At 36.1% G+C, this 20036-nt stretch overlaps 1 protein-coding gene across 1 annotated transcript; it reads left to right on the plus strand.

The window, feature by feature from the left end:
* On the plus strand, positions 6962-19212 carry LOC109224474. The gene is made up of 16 exons (XM_019389054.1): positions 6962-7140; positions 9261-9472; positions 9972-10108; positions 10217-10327; positions 10411-10512; positions 10666-10774; positions 10872-11072; positions 11542-11710; positions 11922-12003; positions 12094-12187; positions 12789-12885; positions 13890-13983; positions 16264-16336; positions 17642-17815; positions 17936-18058; positions 18782-19212. Exons 1-16 carry the CDS (start codon positions 7128-7130, stop codon positions 18941-18943), a joined length of 1953 nt encoding a protein of 650 aa, XP_019244599.1. The 5' UTR covers positions 6962-7127; the 3' UTR covers positions 18944-19212.

Below are 20036 nucleotides of genomic sequence, written 5' to 3' on the forward strand. Positions count from 1 at the left end.
TAAACTATATACATTCTGTATGTTATATACTTAAAATCATACAAGTTTTATACATTTTTTCGGCTACCAGATGTAAATAGTTTCCGGCGCAGGTTAAAAGTGATAATATCCCTGTTTAAAAGCAATATGTTTGCTCATTCAGCAAACTAAATCTATTGCAACAAAATTCACTAATCATATTTAATATTAAAGAAACTGCACAACAAAATATGAGCAAATTTATTGGCTAAGACAAGTAGGTACTCGTGAACACACAAAAAAATTGGGTTTAAGCTTATTTGAGAAAGTGTACCTAAGGAAGAGCCACATATCAATCAATATTGAAAGTCCTAAATAATGCAGGTCTAAGCCTAAGGACGCTAAAGGAATTGTATTAAACTTAAAAAATTGCACGTCCACGTTGGCCAACACATTTTTCACTTTAAAATATATTTAAATTACTCAACTGTAGAAATTGTTTGACATTCTACTTTATGATGAATTTTAAGATTACAAGATGATTAAAATTCAAAAAGATAACACGTAAGAAGCTATTCTTTTTACTTCAAATTAATATATGGAATTATCTTTGACGTTATACTTAGTGGCAAAGATGCATGTAAGATGGTTTGTATGGAATGATTTTTGACGTTCAAAATGTATGAATTTTTTTTTAACGGGAAAAGATAATATATTATAAAAACATTACAGAGTACTGACAGTTACATCCCTAATAAAACAACAAGCCTCAAGGACATTTAAATTCCCCATTTCTGCTAAATTGAGACACGCATTAATACTGAGTTTTTTGGTCAGATACACATAACCATTTCTGTCCATTGCTAGATTATTTAATACTAGAGGCAATGGGTTGACAAAAAGTTAGTTTTTCCTTGCATGCTTAAGTCCTTCCTAGGCCATTTTATGAGCCACCTTGTTCCCTTCCCGAAAATTATGGATGATCTTCGGATGCTTCAGCTGGTGCATTAACCATCTACAATCAGTAATAATAGAGTTGTAAGGCATAGCATTTGAATGTAAGATTTTTATAAGCTCCGTTCCGTCTGTTTCCACAATTAGTGGAGTAACCATTTTTGAGCGCTATTGAAAGCCCTATCCTTAAAGCTTCTAGTTCAGATTGGAGAGGGGAAGACGATGGATTGGAGTGTTGGAAACCCATTAACCAGTCTCCTCTATTGTTTCTGAAAACACCACCCATGTCTCCCAAGTTTGAGTTATATTGGAAAGCACCACCGTCGTCTATTTTAAATAACTATTTAAATAATTTTGTATCGAAAGTGTAGAATGCAGGATTGCGTGTAGGTGTTCGTAACATGCAGCGGAAGACAATAACAATCCTAGGAAGATCTTTTCGTGTTTAAAATTTATTTACATGTCAATAGATCGGATCTAAGACGTACCTGGTGAAGAAAGTCTCGTTTCAAAATTTCTTCGATAGTGCGAAGACTCTATGCGTATCCACACCGAGACCGATCCTTGCTATCAACTCTTTGTCCCGCGAACAAATTGAACGAAATATTGTGTTGAAATTTTTCTCAAAAATCCCAACTCAAAGGTAGAAGAACAAGAAACACTTTTCTTGCAATTGTATTTTCTCTCTTGGCTTTGTATTGTATTCTCACTTTCATAAAGTGGTTTTTCTTCTCAAGAATTAATAATGACAAATTTTCTCCATCACCCTTTATATAGCATCACCTATAAACCCTATTCCTATTTGGTTGAGGTAATGATTTGCTTAGGGTAAAAGTTTATTCCAAAAATAAACTTTACCATAATATTTTAATGCAAAATATTAGATTTCCTTCCAAAGGGATTAATACGTGACCAACATCCTTAAGGACTTTGACGTGAAGATGCTGTCCAATTCTAAATTGGAGTTCAAGTAATAATTTATATTAAAATTACCAATCCCATTCTTATGGGATGAAATAACCGACGGTGACTTTCACGTCAATCCAATTCTTAATTGGATTGATCATATATATATTTCAACCAAGAGATATAATTTAATTTTCTATCCCACAAATAGAAAACTTCAATTTGTTCACAATATTAATTATATCCTCTGTGCTAGCAAAGAGTATAATAATATTTCATTTGGACTAATAACTTTATCTTACTTGACTAATTAAATTCTTTAATTTAATTATCAAATACTAAAGTAATCAATCCTTTAGCAAAGATCAGAACACTCGTTAGTGCGCTACCCCATAGGTTCAATACTAAACCGGTAGTAAATTGATCATATCAATATACTAATCAAGGGTGGCGTCTAGCAACATATGAAGTATACAATTTACTCTCAAGAACCAGTAGAAGAATAATGTAGTAATTCCTTCTGTCCTTATAGCTCTGGATCAACCTAGGATATGGTTCAACTGTCAAATCCTAATAGGCGACCAACTATGTGTTCATGTCAAATATAATCGACCATTGAATGACCTAAGAAACTCTTTTCTTCTTTTCATTCAATTGCCCTGACCAAGGTCTTAATTTGGTCATTTATAATTCATGACAACATGGAGCTTAAACTCATTACCAAGAGTTGACAGATTCCATCTTGATCAATCACTAATTCTACAAGTATTTAATCGTACCCAATATCCTTTCAACTATCGCCCTAGGGCCATAGGTGTCTAGTATCAAAGCACAATAAATAACTTGTCAATTACTATGATGATCTCAGGTCAAAGGAAACTCTTACATCACATTCTTCAAGAGAATATCCTATTGACAGTTTATGGTAATTCTAACCATTAGGAATTATCCGATGAGTCGGTTAAATGATCATATCTCTATATGCATCATCTATCTATGTGATTTAGTTAATGAGATCAACTAATCTTTATCCCATAAAGACGATCACATAAATATTGATCTAACCGGATTACTAATGTCCAGATTAATAATCCTATGATCAAGAACAATTTCAGATTAAATTATAAGAGACTTTGCTCTCATTATCATGATCTCTATCACGATGACAAATCTCAAAATTTAATCAAGGACCTTATCAAATTAATCAAACAATTAATAATAACTATGATAAAAAGAATGCCATATATTTTTATATCAAATAATGTTCACAAAAATGTGTTCAAATCATCAAATATGATATTGGATCTAGGGCATATCTACTATATCCCTAACATAGAATAATAGAATACACTCAGCATTTAGTTAACCCACCCATCTCAATTGATAATTGATTAAATACATTGCATGATGAAATAAGCATATAAAGAGAAAAAAGATTCCCAATTGTGCACTTTTATTAGGAAAAGTTTGTAGACAATAAATTGTGTCGAAAAAATAAAATCAGGACCGAAAATATTGCAACAACTGCGGTATTTGATTTCAAATTGTTTGAGTGTTACAATCTCTATGAATCCTCTGATTCCGCTTTTCCAATATAAATTCAAGGGCCTTTGAGCTTGATCTTAAATTTGAATTTGATTTATCCATCGCGAACACTTTTATTGTTGCCACGAATTTTATCACGAACAAGTAGCCTTGATCTAGAACGCCTTGTATTTGATTTGACTTTGTTCTTGATCTTGAATACTTGAAATTTGTGTTGAAGTGCTTGAATACTTGAACACTTGCAGTTTGTAAAGAATTGTGGCATTTGATCCACGAACTCTATTGTGTCTTCTTGTTATAACTTCTGGTCTCTTTTCTGAGTTATGAGGACCCCTATTGATAGTTGTGGGAGGAAAGAGTTATGATAGGAACAAACTATTTCCAACCAATCAAATCGAAGTGCGACAAGGGCGCATTTGATTGGCCAGAACATGTCACTTGAACACGTGGCACGATTTCATTAGCCTTTTAATGTGACTTTGCATGCCTTGTCATTTTGACACGTGGCATGATCCTATTGGCTTTTCCATTTGACTTGGCGCGCCATGCCATTTGACACGCGCACCAAACTGGGCCTCTAGGAAGATGACATCTTGGGCTTAATGAAGTGGGCTCATCACTTTAGCCCAATTAAATGGGCTAGCCCAATGGATTAAGACTTATTTATTTAATCAATGTATATTGGACTTATATAATTAATTCAAAAGAATTTTTCATAAAGCACTATCTTTTAGTGGTAATTAGCTATCTATAGATACCATTTGCTATATTACGGATTGTAGATACGTTTTCTGTTGTTATAAGATGTAATGGATGTATTTAAGCTACTGTATTCATGAAACAGTAGCAAAAATAGGAGTGAATCGGGGAAGTCCAGCTAATCAGTTGTTGTATTCGAGTGTATTCGACTATATTCGCGTGAAACATGGGATTACAGCTAGACAGATTATTGTATTTGACTGTATTCACGGCGTGAAACAGGGGATTACACTGATTTTAAACGAAAAGTGAATCAATTAACATAATAGACTCCTAATATAACTCAACAAACTCAATTATAACACACAATTTTTGTATTTCCAGTTATAAAAAAGACTCTCAACCGAAAAATACCCCAAAAACATAGCAATCTTCAGAGAAATTATATAATACATCTGAATAAGTAAATTATATTAATTAAAAAAAACATATGAATACATGCACGGCATATAGCGAGACAGTGAATACAATGAAATACATAGAATACAGTGGGATACATTGAAAAAAAGACAGTGAATACAATGAAATACAACGAGATACATTGAATTACAATGAAAAAAAGACAATGAACACAATGAAATACATGAAAATACAGCGTGATACGTTGAAAATACATTGAAATATATTAACAGAAAATGAAGTTGCTCGGCCCCAAACTCCGTCGTCTTTGTTCAAGAACAAACCCTAATTTCCGGCGAATCCGCCATCGAGCAAAAGCCTGAATACTGTCTCTTGACACTCCGACCGACCCGTGTTCCTTAAAAGGTTTTAGGGTTTTAGGAAATTTAATTCAATTTCGGATTTAGTCAAATGATAAGCATCTTGCTTATTTGCTCAGAAGATTCGGTTTATCACCTCAATCACTTACTGCTGATCTAATCCAAAAAAATTCCCCAATTTTAATATCTTGAAGATGACGGAAGTTGAGAAAGGTTTGTGGGTTTGCTGTGTTGTGCGTGCCGATCGGAGGCTTCATCTCCTTTAGATTCCATTTGGGTTGCACAAAATTGAGGGAAAAAGTCAGAGAAGTCTTCGTGGTATACCAGGCAAAATCACCGTTTGTGACTAATGGTAGGTGATGTGGGTGAGAGAAATTTTGATATTGAGCATCGTGTTTTCAGGGAACGGGGGAAGAGAATGGCATGTATCAAAGTAGAGAGAGAAAGAAAATAGTGTAACTGAATAGCGTATATAATGGCTTAGGGGCAGGAGGTAACCAAAATTAGATATTTTGCTATAAACATTAAAAGGTATCTATAGAATATAATTTTTTTAAATGGTATTTATTTAAAATAAATAAGGTGTTAACCTTTGCTATAGGAGGTAAAAATTCCTTAATTCAATTGTATTACCCCGTAGTATTTATTTGGACTAATATATCTTGAATTTAAAATATAATCCAAATTATTTGATGGATTTAATTTTAATAAAATTTATATGCCTACAAAGTTCATTAATGTGTAATTGTTGCCAGACTTCTAAGAATATGGTAAACGCATAGATAAAATGTGATTTACATGCGTCTTAAATTAATTTTCAAATATAAAAACATGTCATTCTTATTGGAACACATTAATAAAAAAAATTTGAAAAAAGGGAGCACAAGAAATAACTAGCGTATTTCCAATTTGATGTATGAATAATTATTACACCATTTGCAAGATAATTATTTTGGCATAAGATGATTATTAATCGTGTTGTGTAAAATTTATAGGAATACATAAATCGCATTAAGTGGATGCGATTTATAAATTTCACTGAATGCTACTTGTAGTATAAATTACATTTGGCGAATGTTCATGAATCGTATACGGGGAATACGACTTATAACAATTTTTGAATGCGACTTATAAACTGCATTTGTGAATGCGACGTAGCGACTTATAAATTGCATTTGATGAATTATAAACTGCATTGGATGAATGCGACTTATAAATTGCGTTTGGTGAATGCGACTTATAAAATATATTTTATGAATAACACTTATAATTGCATTTGATGAATGCGACTTATAAATCAAATTAAATGGATTTTTAACTTGAGATTGATGGCTCATGGAAAATTGCTTACAAGAGATAGACTGACCAAGTGGGGCATAAACAAAAATACTGTATGTTCTTTGTGTGATATTGAGAATGAAATTATAGCTCACATGTTCATTCTTTGCAAATACTTTGTTGGAAAAGATTGTTACACGGGTAACGGATAGATACGAAAGATGATAAATGGCCTGGAGAGCAAGTTTGGGCTGAAAAGCATGCTACTAGAAAGGGGCGGAAGCAGAAGTATATAAAATCATCTCGGGATGCTACACTTACTCCACCTGGTAAGAGAGGAATAACAAGATATTTTAGAATAGCAAAAGAACCGAAGATCAACTAGTGAAGTTGGTGGCCAAGGAAATCCATGGTAAAGGTAATAGTAAATAAGAGTGGCAGTGTGTATGAGGAGAATGAATTACTATCCATAGTTTGATTCCTTCTTGTCCAACCAGGAGTAGTATAGGTGGATGTAGAACTCGAAAATGTAGTGATCTTTGATTTTGTTTTTTTTACAAAAGGTCTGTTATTTTGCAGACTCCTAGGGGTTATTTATTTTGTAAAGACATATTATTCCCGGTAGTGAACAATTTAATTATCAAAAAAAAAATTGCATTTAAATGCGACTCATAATGGTATTTGAGAATGCGAGTTATAAATGTGTTAGCGAATGCGACTTATAAATCAGATTATTAAAATGCTGACTTAGAAAACACATTCGGAATTACAACTTATAAAACACAAACTTATAAATCACTTTGTTTGAATACGAATATAAATCGCATTTGGCTATATATCCGGGTCGGGTTGCAACATTTGCTAATATTCCATTTCCACCCTTCATCAGCTGCATAAACCTCACATACAACGAGCATCCACTTCTGTGTAATCACAAAAGCACGATCATCACCAAACGAAACTGGAATTTGTTTTCGAAAGCTCGTGTAAAACATCTCGACCTCCGTAATGGAAAACTCCGGTTAGTTATCACTGTCCACTCTGTAATCTTAAGATCTCTAAAATTTCACATCATTCCAATTCAATTTCGTGCAGGTTTCGCCGTTTGGTGAAGTTTAAATTTGTCCTCTACGGATGGTTATAAATTCGTCTTTGTTTTTGTATATTTATTTATTGGTTTTTGGATATGTTGTTTGAGTATTGTACTGCATATATTGTATTAATCTTTGTCAAAATGTTAGGAGCTTTAAGTCGGGTGAGCTCATCACTGAGCTAAGGAGGTTTAGGATTTTGTGTTCTAGAAGTTTGTAGTACGTTCTAATTTCTTTTGAGATTTAGCGTTCCCTGTTATAAGCTGTGGGATTTTTTTGTTTTGTGTGTGTGTGTGTGTCTGTATTGGATAGGCATGTAGTATGATTCATCTGTTACCACCTAAAATGATAGTAATCGGATTAGATTAGTAGTATCTTCCGAGCAGACTGCTCTACTATCAGTTGTTGTTTGGAATTAGCCAGTAGCTTATAGTTATGAGTGACGAGTGATCTTACTTGTTTTCCTGTCTCTTGTCTATTTTTCTACTAAAATCTGGTTTTACATCTCCAATGCTCATGACCCGGAACTTAGACTTTTTGGCAAAATTTTAGATATTGCTGATTGAAAACTATGCTAATTATACGTGTATTAGGAATAACAATCACATGTAAAATATAATTTCCTGTGACTTGTATATTGGATCGCTGACATGGGAATGTGCTGAGGCCTGAGTGATTAAGGGTCACATATAGTTGAGAGATTGATTTCATGGAAAATTACTTGCATGTTAATGGGTACTAAACGTCCTAAAAAAGAAAATGAAAAAGATGAAACATTAAGGTGGACTATTATATTGAGTGCATAGGAAAGCTGTTTAGCAGTTCTGTTATTGCCATACCGATACCAGTGCTGTGGTTTTAAAATCCCCGTGTCCCTCTCATGAATACGAGAAGAGCGGCTTATGATATTGCATGTCATAACTCTACTATGGGAGTAGGATGGAGTTACATGCATATCAGCGAAGGGGGTTGATAGAATATTCTTTCAAGAAGCATATATTTATCCATGTGAAACAACATTAATCCTGTACATCATAATTCGCGATAAGATGCTAAGTGCTGTTTAATTTCTATGTTGTTTCGATTTGTCATGGAAACATCTGTGGGTGCTGTCCAGATTACTATTATAAGATATTTCATTATTTTCTTTCTTGCCCTCTCCTGGTTTTCTTAAGTTGATGGATAACGAGTCAGAAAGGGGTATTCAGCTGCAAGTCATCTTTTCAATTGAATGCGGCCTGGAGTTATAGACTGATTACTTCTGTGATTGAGTAACTTAAGCCCGTTCCTTCCATGGACTGTTCTCGATTTTGCCATGTGTTTGTTGCATCTTTGTCATATAGCTATTTTGCCAACAGTTACATATCCGTGCTAAAACTCTGGTTGGTATGAAAATCGGTGGGAAGAGTGATTTCATGCTGTAAGTTATAGACGGAGAGAAATATATTCATCGGAAGTTTTGTGACGTAGCTCTCAACTCCTTTTGTAGAGACATATCTATGCAAAAATATACTCTAATAACATGTTTGCAGCATGGCTGTCAAATCTGACTTGAGCAGGTGAGTTTCTTGCAAGTACATCTGGAATAGCCTTGATTTATGGACCTTTGTACTGTATCTCTAATGAACCTTACAGTTCCATCTCTAGTGAACCTTACAGTTCAGCATGACCTACATGGGTCCTTTTCATATCTAATGCTATCATGCATACAGGACGTAGATATTGAGTTTCGAAAGACAAGGTTGTTTAATTGAAGCATGTATGACATCAACAGCTTTTCATCGTTGTTTGCTCTAAATTTTTTCTTCATATAGTATCAACTCATATGAACAGTTTCACTTTTTCTTTTGTGTGTGTGTGTTTGGGGCGGGGGGGGGGGGGGGGGTTTACTCATGAACCGTTTTCACCTCTTTCCATTCGTTTCTGGTAAAGTTTGTTACGTGGGTCTTATGTGCATTACTCACACTCTTCTATGTGCAATTTTGTTGGATAGTTTTGGAGTAGTGGTTCAAGTTACAATTACTTTGTTTAAACTTTAAAATTTCTGCAGGGGACCACCAGGAGACAAATGTACCACCAGTGGAAGGTGTTGCTGGTGGTGGGACAGCTTATGGATGGAGTGATACTGGAGTTAATGATCCCAGACCATTAAGGGGTGCAATTGATCCTACGAAAGTTCCACCGTTAGAGTTATTGAATGTGTGGTGCATGCCAAGCACAGCTAATGTTGGACCACAAGATATGCCTCGTGAGTTGGAACCTGTATGTACAATGTTTCTGGCGCTACATAAGCTTTTTATGATATTTCTGCTATACTGACATTTTGTGACCATTCCATGACATTAAATAGTCCTGTCTATTGAGACAATGAGTCCTTATCAGGGATGCTGGCACTTACAAAAATGTTTTATATTTGTTTTTGTCCTTTTGGCTCATGGTTAATGCATGTTAAAGCTGAAACTAAATATTTGCCTGCAATTCATACTGATTATTCTGGCGTTTGTTATTGTTCACTCACTCTTAACACTTCTTTAGGATTAACTGGTCTTCCATTCAAGGGAGAGTAGGATATTTCTTTTGTTTTTTTCTTCCTCTCTCTCTTGCGGGGGTAATAGAAGAACCATTTAAAGTTTCTTTTATGCTTATGCATATGTTGCTTAAAGTCTTAAACTTCACAATCAAATGACGAGAAGATCGAAATTCTGTTGTCTTTCTGGTCGCAAGAGTTTCATGGTATGTGACTCGCAGTTTTATCTGGTAGATATCACTATTAGCAGCAAGAAATGAAAGAGAAAGCATTCAGATTGCCATACGCCCAAAAGTTTCTTGGGGTGGATCTGGTATTGCTGGAACTGTGCAGGTCCAGTGTACTGATCTCTGCTCACCCTGTGGTGCTAGGTTTGTCGCTAACCATGTCCTTAGCTTCCTTTGGACCTATCTTGGATATGATGTGAAGTTATTGATTCTTTTTTTGGTGAAGTTACTAACAATATTGGCTGGTTGCAGATTGGTAGTTGGCCAGTCGGTGACATTGCGCAGAGTAGTACCTGTTTTAGGAGTCCCTGATGCACTCGTTCCACTTGATATGCCAGTCTGCCAACTGAACCTTTTCCCTGGGTATACACATGGTACTCCCGTCCAGTCATTTGTTTCGATTATTGTAGTCCGAAGTCATTACCTTATTATGTCTTGCTATGCAGAGAAACTAGAGTATTGTGGGTATCAATAGATGTCCCGAGTGAACATCCACCAGGTCAATATGATGGAGAAATCATCATTTCTGCCACCAAAGCTGAAGCAGAGTGATTGTCTATCCCCTCTACAGTTAAATATGTGTATATCCATTTTGGAGTATCTGACTTCCCAACAACATTGTCCTGAAGATGTTTTGTTTGGGATAGTGAGGATTGTTTCATGGTAGTTCATTAAATAATTATCTTTGTTTTCTGTAACAGGTCTACAAGCCAATCCCTGAGCAAAGTGGAGAAGCATCAACTATTCAGAGAACTGAGAGATTGTCTTGATGCTGTGGAACCCTTAGAGGGAAAACCATTGGAAGAAGTGGTTGGTCTCTTTGAAATTACATGCCTCATATGAACTCTTATAATTCCTCAAGTTGGATTTGCAAAGCCGCTGCTCATAACGGCTTTTATTGTTTTAGGTAGAAAGAGTCAAATCTGCAACTTCATCTTTAAGAAGAGTTCTTCTATCCCCATCATTTTCTGATTTCTTTTCAGATAATGGGCCCATAGATATGATGGAAGAAGATTCTATTTCTAGCCTTTCTATCCGGTTGAAGATAAGTTTGACAGTCTGGGACTTTGTGCTTCCAGCTACTCCTTCTGTCCCTGCTGTGATTGGTGTATCCTTTCTTGTGCATTTGGTTAGAAATTACGTCAAGCCAATTAACTGGTTGTGGAGAATTGCTACTGGAATAAGATGGCTCTCAATTGAATTCATAGGATTTTTGATTTATCAGGTTTAATTGTCATGTGTTTTGCATCATGTTGACTTGATGTTTTGCCTGCCAATAGTTGATTTGACTGGTTCTATTTGCTAATTGGCTAGCTTCTTCTTTGGAATGTCGCCATATCTGTTGACTGAGGTACTTTTACAAGTTTATTCACGTGCTGCCTACATCTTGTCTATTAGTTTTTTCCCTTTTTTCTGTTATTCCTGTAAACTAGTATATCATACATTTTCCTGAAAAGGCCAAATATTCTAAATTATCTCCCTTTGTCTCTACTAGTGGGTGACTGCTGCTGGTTCTAGTTTCTGTGATAAATCAACTGAATTTTCAAATGAGGATGGAGTTCTTTAATTTAGTCTAGATATCTGACACTGTTATCGAAGATCGGTTTGGGGTTGAGCATGGAAGCAGTGAATGGTTTCAGCTGTTAGATCAGCATTTCAAATGGCTACTTCAATATCGAATTAGTCCATACTTCTGCAGGTGGGGCAATGGCATGAGAGTTTTAACATACACCTCGCCATGGCCAGGTATATGATGCTCTGTATATTTGTACATGGAAACTGAATGAAGTTTTGCCCTCTTACTTTTAGATGTAACTGAAGTTCAGAATAGACAAGTTTGTAAAGGAGCCAAACTGGAGCCAAACTGTAATTGCACCTCCAGTTCTGCTCTCTTACTGGCCTTTACCTCAAGTTTATCTACAATAAACTAAATGTCTTTCTCTTAATGCTGTTACAGCTGACCATCCAAAATCAGATGAGTATTTATCGGACCCTCGGCTTGCGGCATATGCTGTACCTTATGGTCCGTTAGTCCCCTGGTACGTTGGATAATTTCTTTGCCAAAAATTCCATGGTTTATTTTCTGTACCAGTTGATCAGTTTCTTTTTGCTTCTTAATTTGGCATTAGCGAAGGTACTGCGAAGGACTACTTACGTAGGGAGGTAGAGATACTAAGTACAAAAAACCATTGGAGGAAAGCCTACTTCTATCTATGGGATGAGGTAAGTGAGCAGATTGAGGCGGGTTGAATTGCTAGTCTTTTAGCACATATGACAGGCCTTACATTATTCTAGCGACACTTGCAGTTCAGAGTCATGTTTTCTCCTGTTTGTAGCTGGACTTGGGCTTTGCTCTGCTTTTCTGATTTTGTAGATGAAAAAACATCATAGTTTTCCTAAAATATGCTGGTTGTCATTATAACACCAACAACTATGTTTAATCACTTACTTTATCAAAAAATACACCACCAACCATGCCTCAGTAACAAACTTGTTGGAGTCATACACATAAACTTTTTCCTGTTTTGTCTCAAACTACCGATCCGTTTGTTCATACCAAAAAAGGGGAAATCCCACTCTGTATTTACAGACTCATAGTGCTTAGCACTGTCTTCTGCAGAAGGTAAGCAACACAACATGGGCCTGGGATAAACATATTTTCTTGCTTCCATTCATACAGTAGCACTTGTATTCCCCTTTTTCCTCCTTGGATTTTGTTATCCTTTTTACCTACTTTTCCTGCTTCACAAGAGGGGACAATTGATGGTAGCTGCCTATCTTTATTGTTTCTATGCTCTAAAGAAGTTTTATTTGCACTGGTCAGCCTCTCAACGTCGAACAATATGATGCCATCCGCAGCATGGCCAGTGAGATTCATGCCTATGCACCTGATGCTCGTATTCTGACAACTTACTATTGCGGTGAGCATCAGCTCTTCTCTTCAGTAGATGCATGAGGAAGTATCCTCTGTATATTACGTGTATGTATTCCAATGAGACATTGTGCATGATACTTATATGTCTATCTCCATATCTTTCGTTGCCATTCAGAGATTGAAGAGATTTGTCATACTAGATAGAATTGTAGTATATTTGTTTGGATAATGAACCTATTATTCTATATTGAAAAAACCATATCTGTGAGGACAGACTGAATTGTCAGGAGTTAAACAATTAGATTTTAGCTGTCAATGTTTCCACTCTGGATCATATAGATGAGCTGCTGACTCAAGAGTATTAACTGTTACATTGTAGTGATGAAAGAGCAAAGAGGACGATGAAGCTTCTCTTTCTTAAAGAAACTTAAAATAGAAGTGGTAGAAGTTCTTCATCTTAGTGATTAATGAGTCTCATTGAGTGGGCCGTTCTTGCAGAAACTTTATGTTTAACTCACTTATTCCATGAGCAGGATGTAAATCTTACATGTCTGAAATAATTGAGGATGTGAAAATATCATGCAATGCTTTCTTGGAATATGTGCAACTGTCTCTCTAATGTAACTTGGCATGTGATATTTGTTGAAACAAATTTTTAGGGGAAAATTTTAGATGTAGTCCGGTTATGCGTACTTTAACGTTTCCAGTCATTACATTTGTCGCCTACACTTTTATAAGAATGATCAAATGATCAAATGCCCTTGATGACTTGGAAACTTTGAGAATAACCATGACTTGAACTAATTGATAGGAAATTTTTACCATTCTAATTGCTTTTTGGGAAATGTTAAGGTAAAAATTTGAGTAATGTCACTGACACAACATCAAATGAAGCTTCAGTTGATACAATCTCACATGATTTTTGGTTTTTGTGATTGACAACCTAAATATTATTTTCTGTTGGCCTAGATCTGTCTGATTGGAATATTCTTTGGCTATCGTTATTCACATGGAAAAACTTCTTCACTGGATACCATTCTTATTTTACAGGACCAAGTGATGCACCTCTTGCTTCAAATAACTTTGAGGCTTTTCTGAAAGTTCCCGAGTTCCTACGGCCTCATACTCAGATATATTGCACAAGGTAGTGATTTTATTTTTTCGGAAAACTTTTGTTAGTGCCCGCATACAAGTATAAAGAACAAAATAGTAAATTAAAAATTGAGCCGCTTATTTTTTTTTTAAAAACGAAAAGTTAATTTTGCGAGCATTGTAGCTCAGATGGCGGGAATATAGACTGCTAATTGTGAGAGGTTGCTGAATAAATTGGGCACTAGTTCAGGATTATTTAATCTGGAAGTCTCACTAACTGAGCTGAGTCCAGTGATATGAAACAGTTGAATTAGCAATCTTTGGATTTAGTACAGTGAAAGCATCCATTGTTATTAACTGCATATTTTAAATTCTAGATACTTAAGTATTTCTTTCCATTTATCATGACCTATCTTTTTTTGGATAAAGATCTTGTTTTCCTTTTCTGTAGCCATTTCTTTTCCTCTCATGCTCTTTGGATGTTCTATTTTGTTTTATAGCTGTCATATGAATATTAGACCAGTTGATGCTAAATAAGATTACTCTTTAAACAATGCTGTTGCACACTAATACTTTCTGAAAACCATTGAATGCATAATAAAGCCAGCTTTCCATGCTTTAGCCTGATTCAAATTTGGAGGTTGGAGGCAAGCCTAGAAGAATTCAATTTCTAACGGGTTATGATCACGCCCAACTATGCCTTATAAAAAGGACAAAGCGGTCGCTGTAAATATATTCTGGTTAATAAGTCCGGAGTCGAATCCCACATGGAATTAACCTATCATAAATCACAGTTATTGGACTCACAGAAATTCACGTATTCAATCTTTAGAGATATTTGAGTAACAAATTGGGTGTTTATTAACTAAATATTATGTAATAAAAATGCAGTAATTAAGGACTAACTATAAACGGTTTGTAAGCAAGAATGAGAATGGTCTAAGGTTCTGATTTCTCCTCTTGTCGGAATCCTTTCCGCTATGTTTGCTACAAATTTGGCTAAGTCTTCTCTATCGATCATGAGCTGACTGTCGTAACTCTCTCCCAAGTAATTACCACAATATACTAGACATATTCTCCCGAATTACGCTAGCTGGCCTTAGTTACAGCTCACTTAGATCGCACCCGTTATCCCTAATCCCACCTTTAAACCCTTCGTATTGATCCCTCATATACGTTAGGAGTGGTGTTGTTCAACAATTACCTAAATATGCACACCCTTCCCGAGTAATGCATACTAAATAGGCACAGCCGATTGAGGGCCCTTCAATCAACAGCAATCACAATATAGTTGAACAAACAGAGAAAATACTATGGCAAATCTATATTAACATATCAAGAAATTCATCCTCCAAGAGGTTCCATCAAAACCCTAGATTAAGAGTTTAGCTACGCATAATCGTTTTCACAATCATAACAGTAGAATTCATCATCAGTGATAAAAACAAGAGGAAGAAAGGTACAACTCTATGCCGAATCTTCCGCCTTGCCTCTTGCATGTTCCTGCCTTCAACAATCCTTCAAAAACCTTGATACCTTCTTTTTGGGCGAGCTGAGCTTCTTATAGGTTAAGGAGATTTGCCCCCGAACTTAAGAATTTACCCCGGAAATAAAGTTCCTCGGAGTGACGAGCGCGGCCGCGGTTGAACCGCGGTTGGACCGCGCATAATGCATTCTTTTCTGCCTCTCGTGCGCGGCCTGAGCAACGGCCGCGGTCCTGGAGCTCAGTTGTCTTCCATCACTCACCTCCGATTGGCCTTCCTTGCTCCAAATTAACTCCAAACATTGTTTAATGTCCTCATAGTTAGGACTTGCTCCTGCAAAGCACAAAATTCATAATTAGAGCCATTTGTTGTCATTTAACCTTCATATAGCAATAACGTATAGCTAAGTTGGGGCGTAAATGGTCGCTAAACTACCTATATATAGCCTATTATCAGGCTATTATATGCTTCTTCCTTTGTCATAAAAAAGAATGGCTGATTTATGGAATAAGAGGGTCAAACCATCTGATTTGGTGTGAATTCAGATATTAATTTCTTAAATTTTTAAATGTTATTTACATATCTAAGAATTACATGAATGTACTATAAACTAACTTCTTAAAATTAGAAATATTTCAAATTATTTGAATACATCCCAAATAGAACTGTCATAGAAAATAGGATAGATGGAGTACCTAGTTCCTTTTTGATCTCTTCCCTTTTCTGTTTTGTGATGACCACTAGTTGCATCTGGAAAGATGGTCTGGATTCTCTTCCTTGTTGATAAGTTACTACAGAAGAGAAGATACACTTACTAGGCTTTTTGACATATTTCCTTTTCTATTCAGTGAATGGGTTATTGGTAACAGAGAGGATCTGGCAAAGGATATCATCGCAGAGATACAAACAGAAAATGGTGAGGTAATGAAATTTAATTTTATGGATTATTACGGAGTACACAATGAATTCACTTACATTACTATATGAGCCTCATTAAAGGAGGAAACGGAAAAGATGCAGAGAAGTGTCATACGGATTCTAGGATCAGCGGCTCCTTGCTGATATCACAGTCTTGTTGTCCTCTTTTCCTTTCTCCCCTCTAATGTGACAACATAAGTTATTGCCTGCAGACACTGCTGATTATGAACTCTATTTGAGGACTAGAGCCTAGCACCCGAGATTCTAGGATGTCTGTGGTTTTAATACATCATTCCATATGCCAATATTGGATATTCTATTTGATTTACAAGACTATCAATCATCAGATAGCACCCCATTCATTATTGATTCCCTCACTGGTGGAGAAGAACTCTCTATCTTAGGCTACAAATAATTCTTGGATAAAGTTCATTTCTTTTTCAAGCATTATAAACTGATCATATTATATCCGATAAGAAGTTAAAGAATGTATGATCTTTATCGTAAAGAATGTGTGCTTGATCAGGAAAGTAAAAAGGTGATAGAATCTGTGCAATATCTGGTCCCTATCAAGTTCTAAACTATGTTGCATGGACTCTCCAAAAGTTCTGACGCACCCATGTCAGATCCCCCAAAGATGCACTACTTTTGGAGGAGCACCTGAAGACATTGTTGGAGAGTCCGAGCAACATAGGTTCTAAACCTAAAATAATTTGTGCATAATTGTCACAAAAAGAGTTCAACAAAGGCCACCTTATATGGTTAACATTCTAATAATCTGTATGTATAGAAGTGGTTGATATTTGCAAGTGTATATGACAAATTAATTCATAAGGACATCAAGATGGCACAAGATAGTTTTAGCATTTTACTTTTCTCATCCAATGAAAATTGGTATCTTATTTTGAGAAGTTATAGTGAAGCTTTGTTCATAGCTAATGCGTTTTGCCTAAGTTTAATACTGTGCTAACATGTTTGACTCTTTCAGCCTAAAGGCATTAAGTGCTCTGCAAATTAGTCTTCAATGTGGATCTTCAGGTTTAGTTTCCTGATATCCAGGGATGAGATTATTTGATTTAGATACCTCCTCTATGTTATCCTTGGATTTGTCCTTCTTAGAAACATTTTGGTTTGTTTGCGATGGTGGAGTAGTTAATCAAATTAGATTATCACCATCTGAGTGCAACTGCACTTGCAGGCTTTAGTGCTTCTTTCTTTATGCTTTTTGCTATTTAATTCCTGTTTAGCATTTTCCTGTTTCTGTACGTGAACTATGAATGAATTCAATGCTTGTTATGTTTTTTGCAGGAGTGGTGGACATATGTATGCTTGGGACCAGGTGATCCTCATCCAAACTGGCACTTGGGGATGCGAGGCACTCAACATCGTGCTGTGATGTGGCGTGTGTGGAAGGAAGGTGGAACAGGTTTCTTGTATTGGGGTGCCAACTGCTATGAGAAGGCAACAGTTCCCAGTGCTGAGGTTAGTGCATCCCTCTGCATAACATAAAACTGATAGATAAATTATATTGTATAGGTTAACTGTAGTGATGGATTTTTGTATCTGTTTTTCATGCCCAACACAAATAGTATCTGTCTGCAGATTAGGTTCAGGCGTGGACTTCCTCCAGGTGATGGAGTCCTGTTCTACCCTGGTCAGGTGTTCTCATCATCTCAGCAACCTGTTGCTTCACTAAGACTGGAGCGTCTCTTGAGTGGCTTGCAGGTACTCTTTATATTCACTTTTTCCCCCTCTCACAGTATCTTTGCATTTCTGTCAATTGTGACCCTTGAGAACCATGTCGAAAGGCATCAACCATGCAGTCCCCTTGAACTTTTAGGGGCTGGAAGGTGCAATATTGTCCGTGTTACAGAACAAACAATTGGATGCACTTCTCTTTGCATGTTTGAACAAGATCTTTTTGATGTCTTTCCCCCAGCACATTCTTAAGTTAAATACGGCCTGTTTGGATTTCAATTTAACTTGCTGAATCTTGCGTGGAAACAGCCTCTTGCAGAAATGCAGGGTAAGGCTGCGTACAATAGACCCTTGTGGTCCGGCCCTTCCCCGGACCCGCGCATAGCGGGAGCTTAGTGCACCGGGCTGCCCTTTTTTTGCTGAAGCTTGTTAGGTCCTTTTTCAGAGACTTCAACACTTCTATTTCCTTCAGTCATTCCATTTATATGAATTAGTTGCAGATATTTGTTCTGTTCAGTTTACTCCTTAGTTACAATGTTTTGCTGTGTTTTGTTCAATGAGATACCTTCTCTGTACATATCCCTCTTAGTTCTTTCTATTGTTCTTCTATAAATTGAAGCTTCTCGAATAATCAGAAGAAAGATGTTGAACTTTGCATGATGTCTTCATTTTTTATCTCTTAAATTGCCTGATTACGTTCATTTCCCCTTTTTGTATTCACTCCTTTTTTGGCGACTGATTCCTTTTTAGGATATTGAGTACCTCAAGCTATATGCCTCAAGATTTGGTAGGGATGAAGGACTCAACCTTCTGGAGAAGACAGGAATGTATCAAGGCCCTGAGCGTTACACTTCGGAACACACACCAATAGATGTAATGAGGGGTGAGGTTTACAGGACATGCCGATCCTAGATTTGAATCCTGAGTTTGATACCCATCTGTATTAATGTTCAACATCTCAAACATGTCGGTATGTACGATGTACATTGATAGTTTTGACTTTTGAGAACTACTTAGCGGTATACATCTCAATCATCTTTGGCAGGTCAAAACAGAGTATGTTTTAGTCTGTTTGTTCGGATCTGTTCATATTATCATGTTGTGTAATAGTAAATCGACGGTATTGCTGTACCGTGGTCCGGTATTTTAAAAGAGATTATTGTTGATTCATTTCTGTAGAATTGAAAGTATAGTACCCTTTTGTCTAGGTTACTTAGATCAAGATTTGAGCTGATTTTTATTACCTTTAGGGACCCCATGACTGAGGATTATGTTATGATATTTCTACATCTCTTCCTGACTTTGTGCTGGAAAAGAGGGAATTTTATATGCAAACAAATGAGTAGAGGCATTGACCAGTGCTAAGGATGGGACTCTGTGACCCCACAAACTATAAGCATAGGATATATAACCTATCTCAATCATAATAGCAGGATTGGCTTTAGCACTTGCTTTATTATGATAAAGGTTTTGAAAGAAAGGTGGTGGGGGAGAAATTATTGCTATCAAGATTCATTCAAGCTAGACTTTTTGTAGCAACACCTAGTGATACTGGAATCACAAAAGCAAAGTAGAAAAAGAAAGAGGAAAGGCAATCAAAAGTTTATCAAATTGGTGATGATTGCTTGCTAGCCTCTCACTCATTGTCCATCTTTTGACACAGTGCTCTTTTTGTCTCCCATTACAGCTGTATTGTGGCTATGCTAACTAGATCTGTTCATCACCCAGGCTTATCCATATATAGAAGAATATTTGTGGATGCTCTATGATTATTGCAATATAGGCTAAGATATTAAGCTGTTGATTTTGGACATGTGGGTGTAGTAGAGGTAAAAACTTACACTAAATTATACTATTAGTTTTAGCATTGATTAAGTGATAATTGGGATGAGAATGTCTATTAATTAGTTATGATTAGCTTATGATCATTTGCTAAGACGTCTATGCCTCCCCTCAAAAATTCTAAAGGAGGGTCAAATAACTAGTTTCATTTTGTTCCGTTAGT

Source organism: Nicotiana attenuata, chromosome 1 (genome assembly GCF_001879085.1).
Source record: "Nicotiana attenuata strain UT chromosome 1, NIATTr2, whole genome shotgun sequence".
NCBI classification, from domain to species: domain Eukaryota; kingdom Viridiplantae; phylum Streptophyta; class Magnoliopsida; order Solanales; family Solanaceae; genus Nicotiana; species Nicotiana attenuata.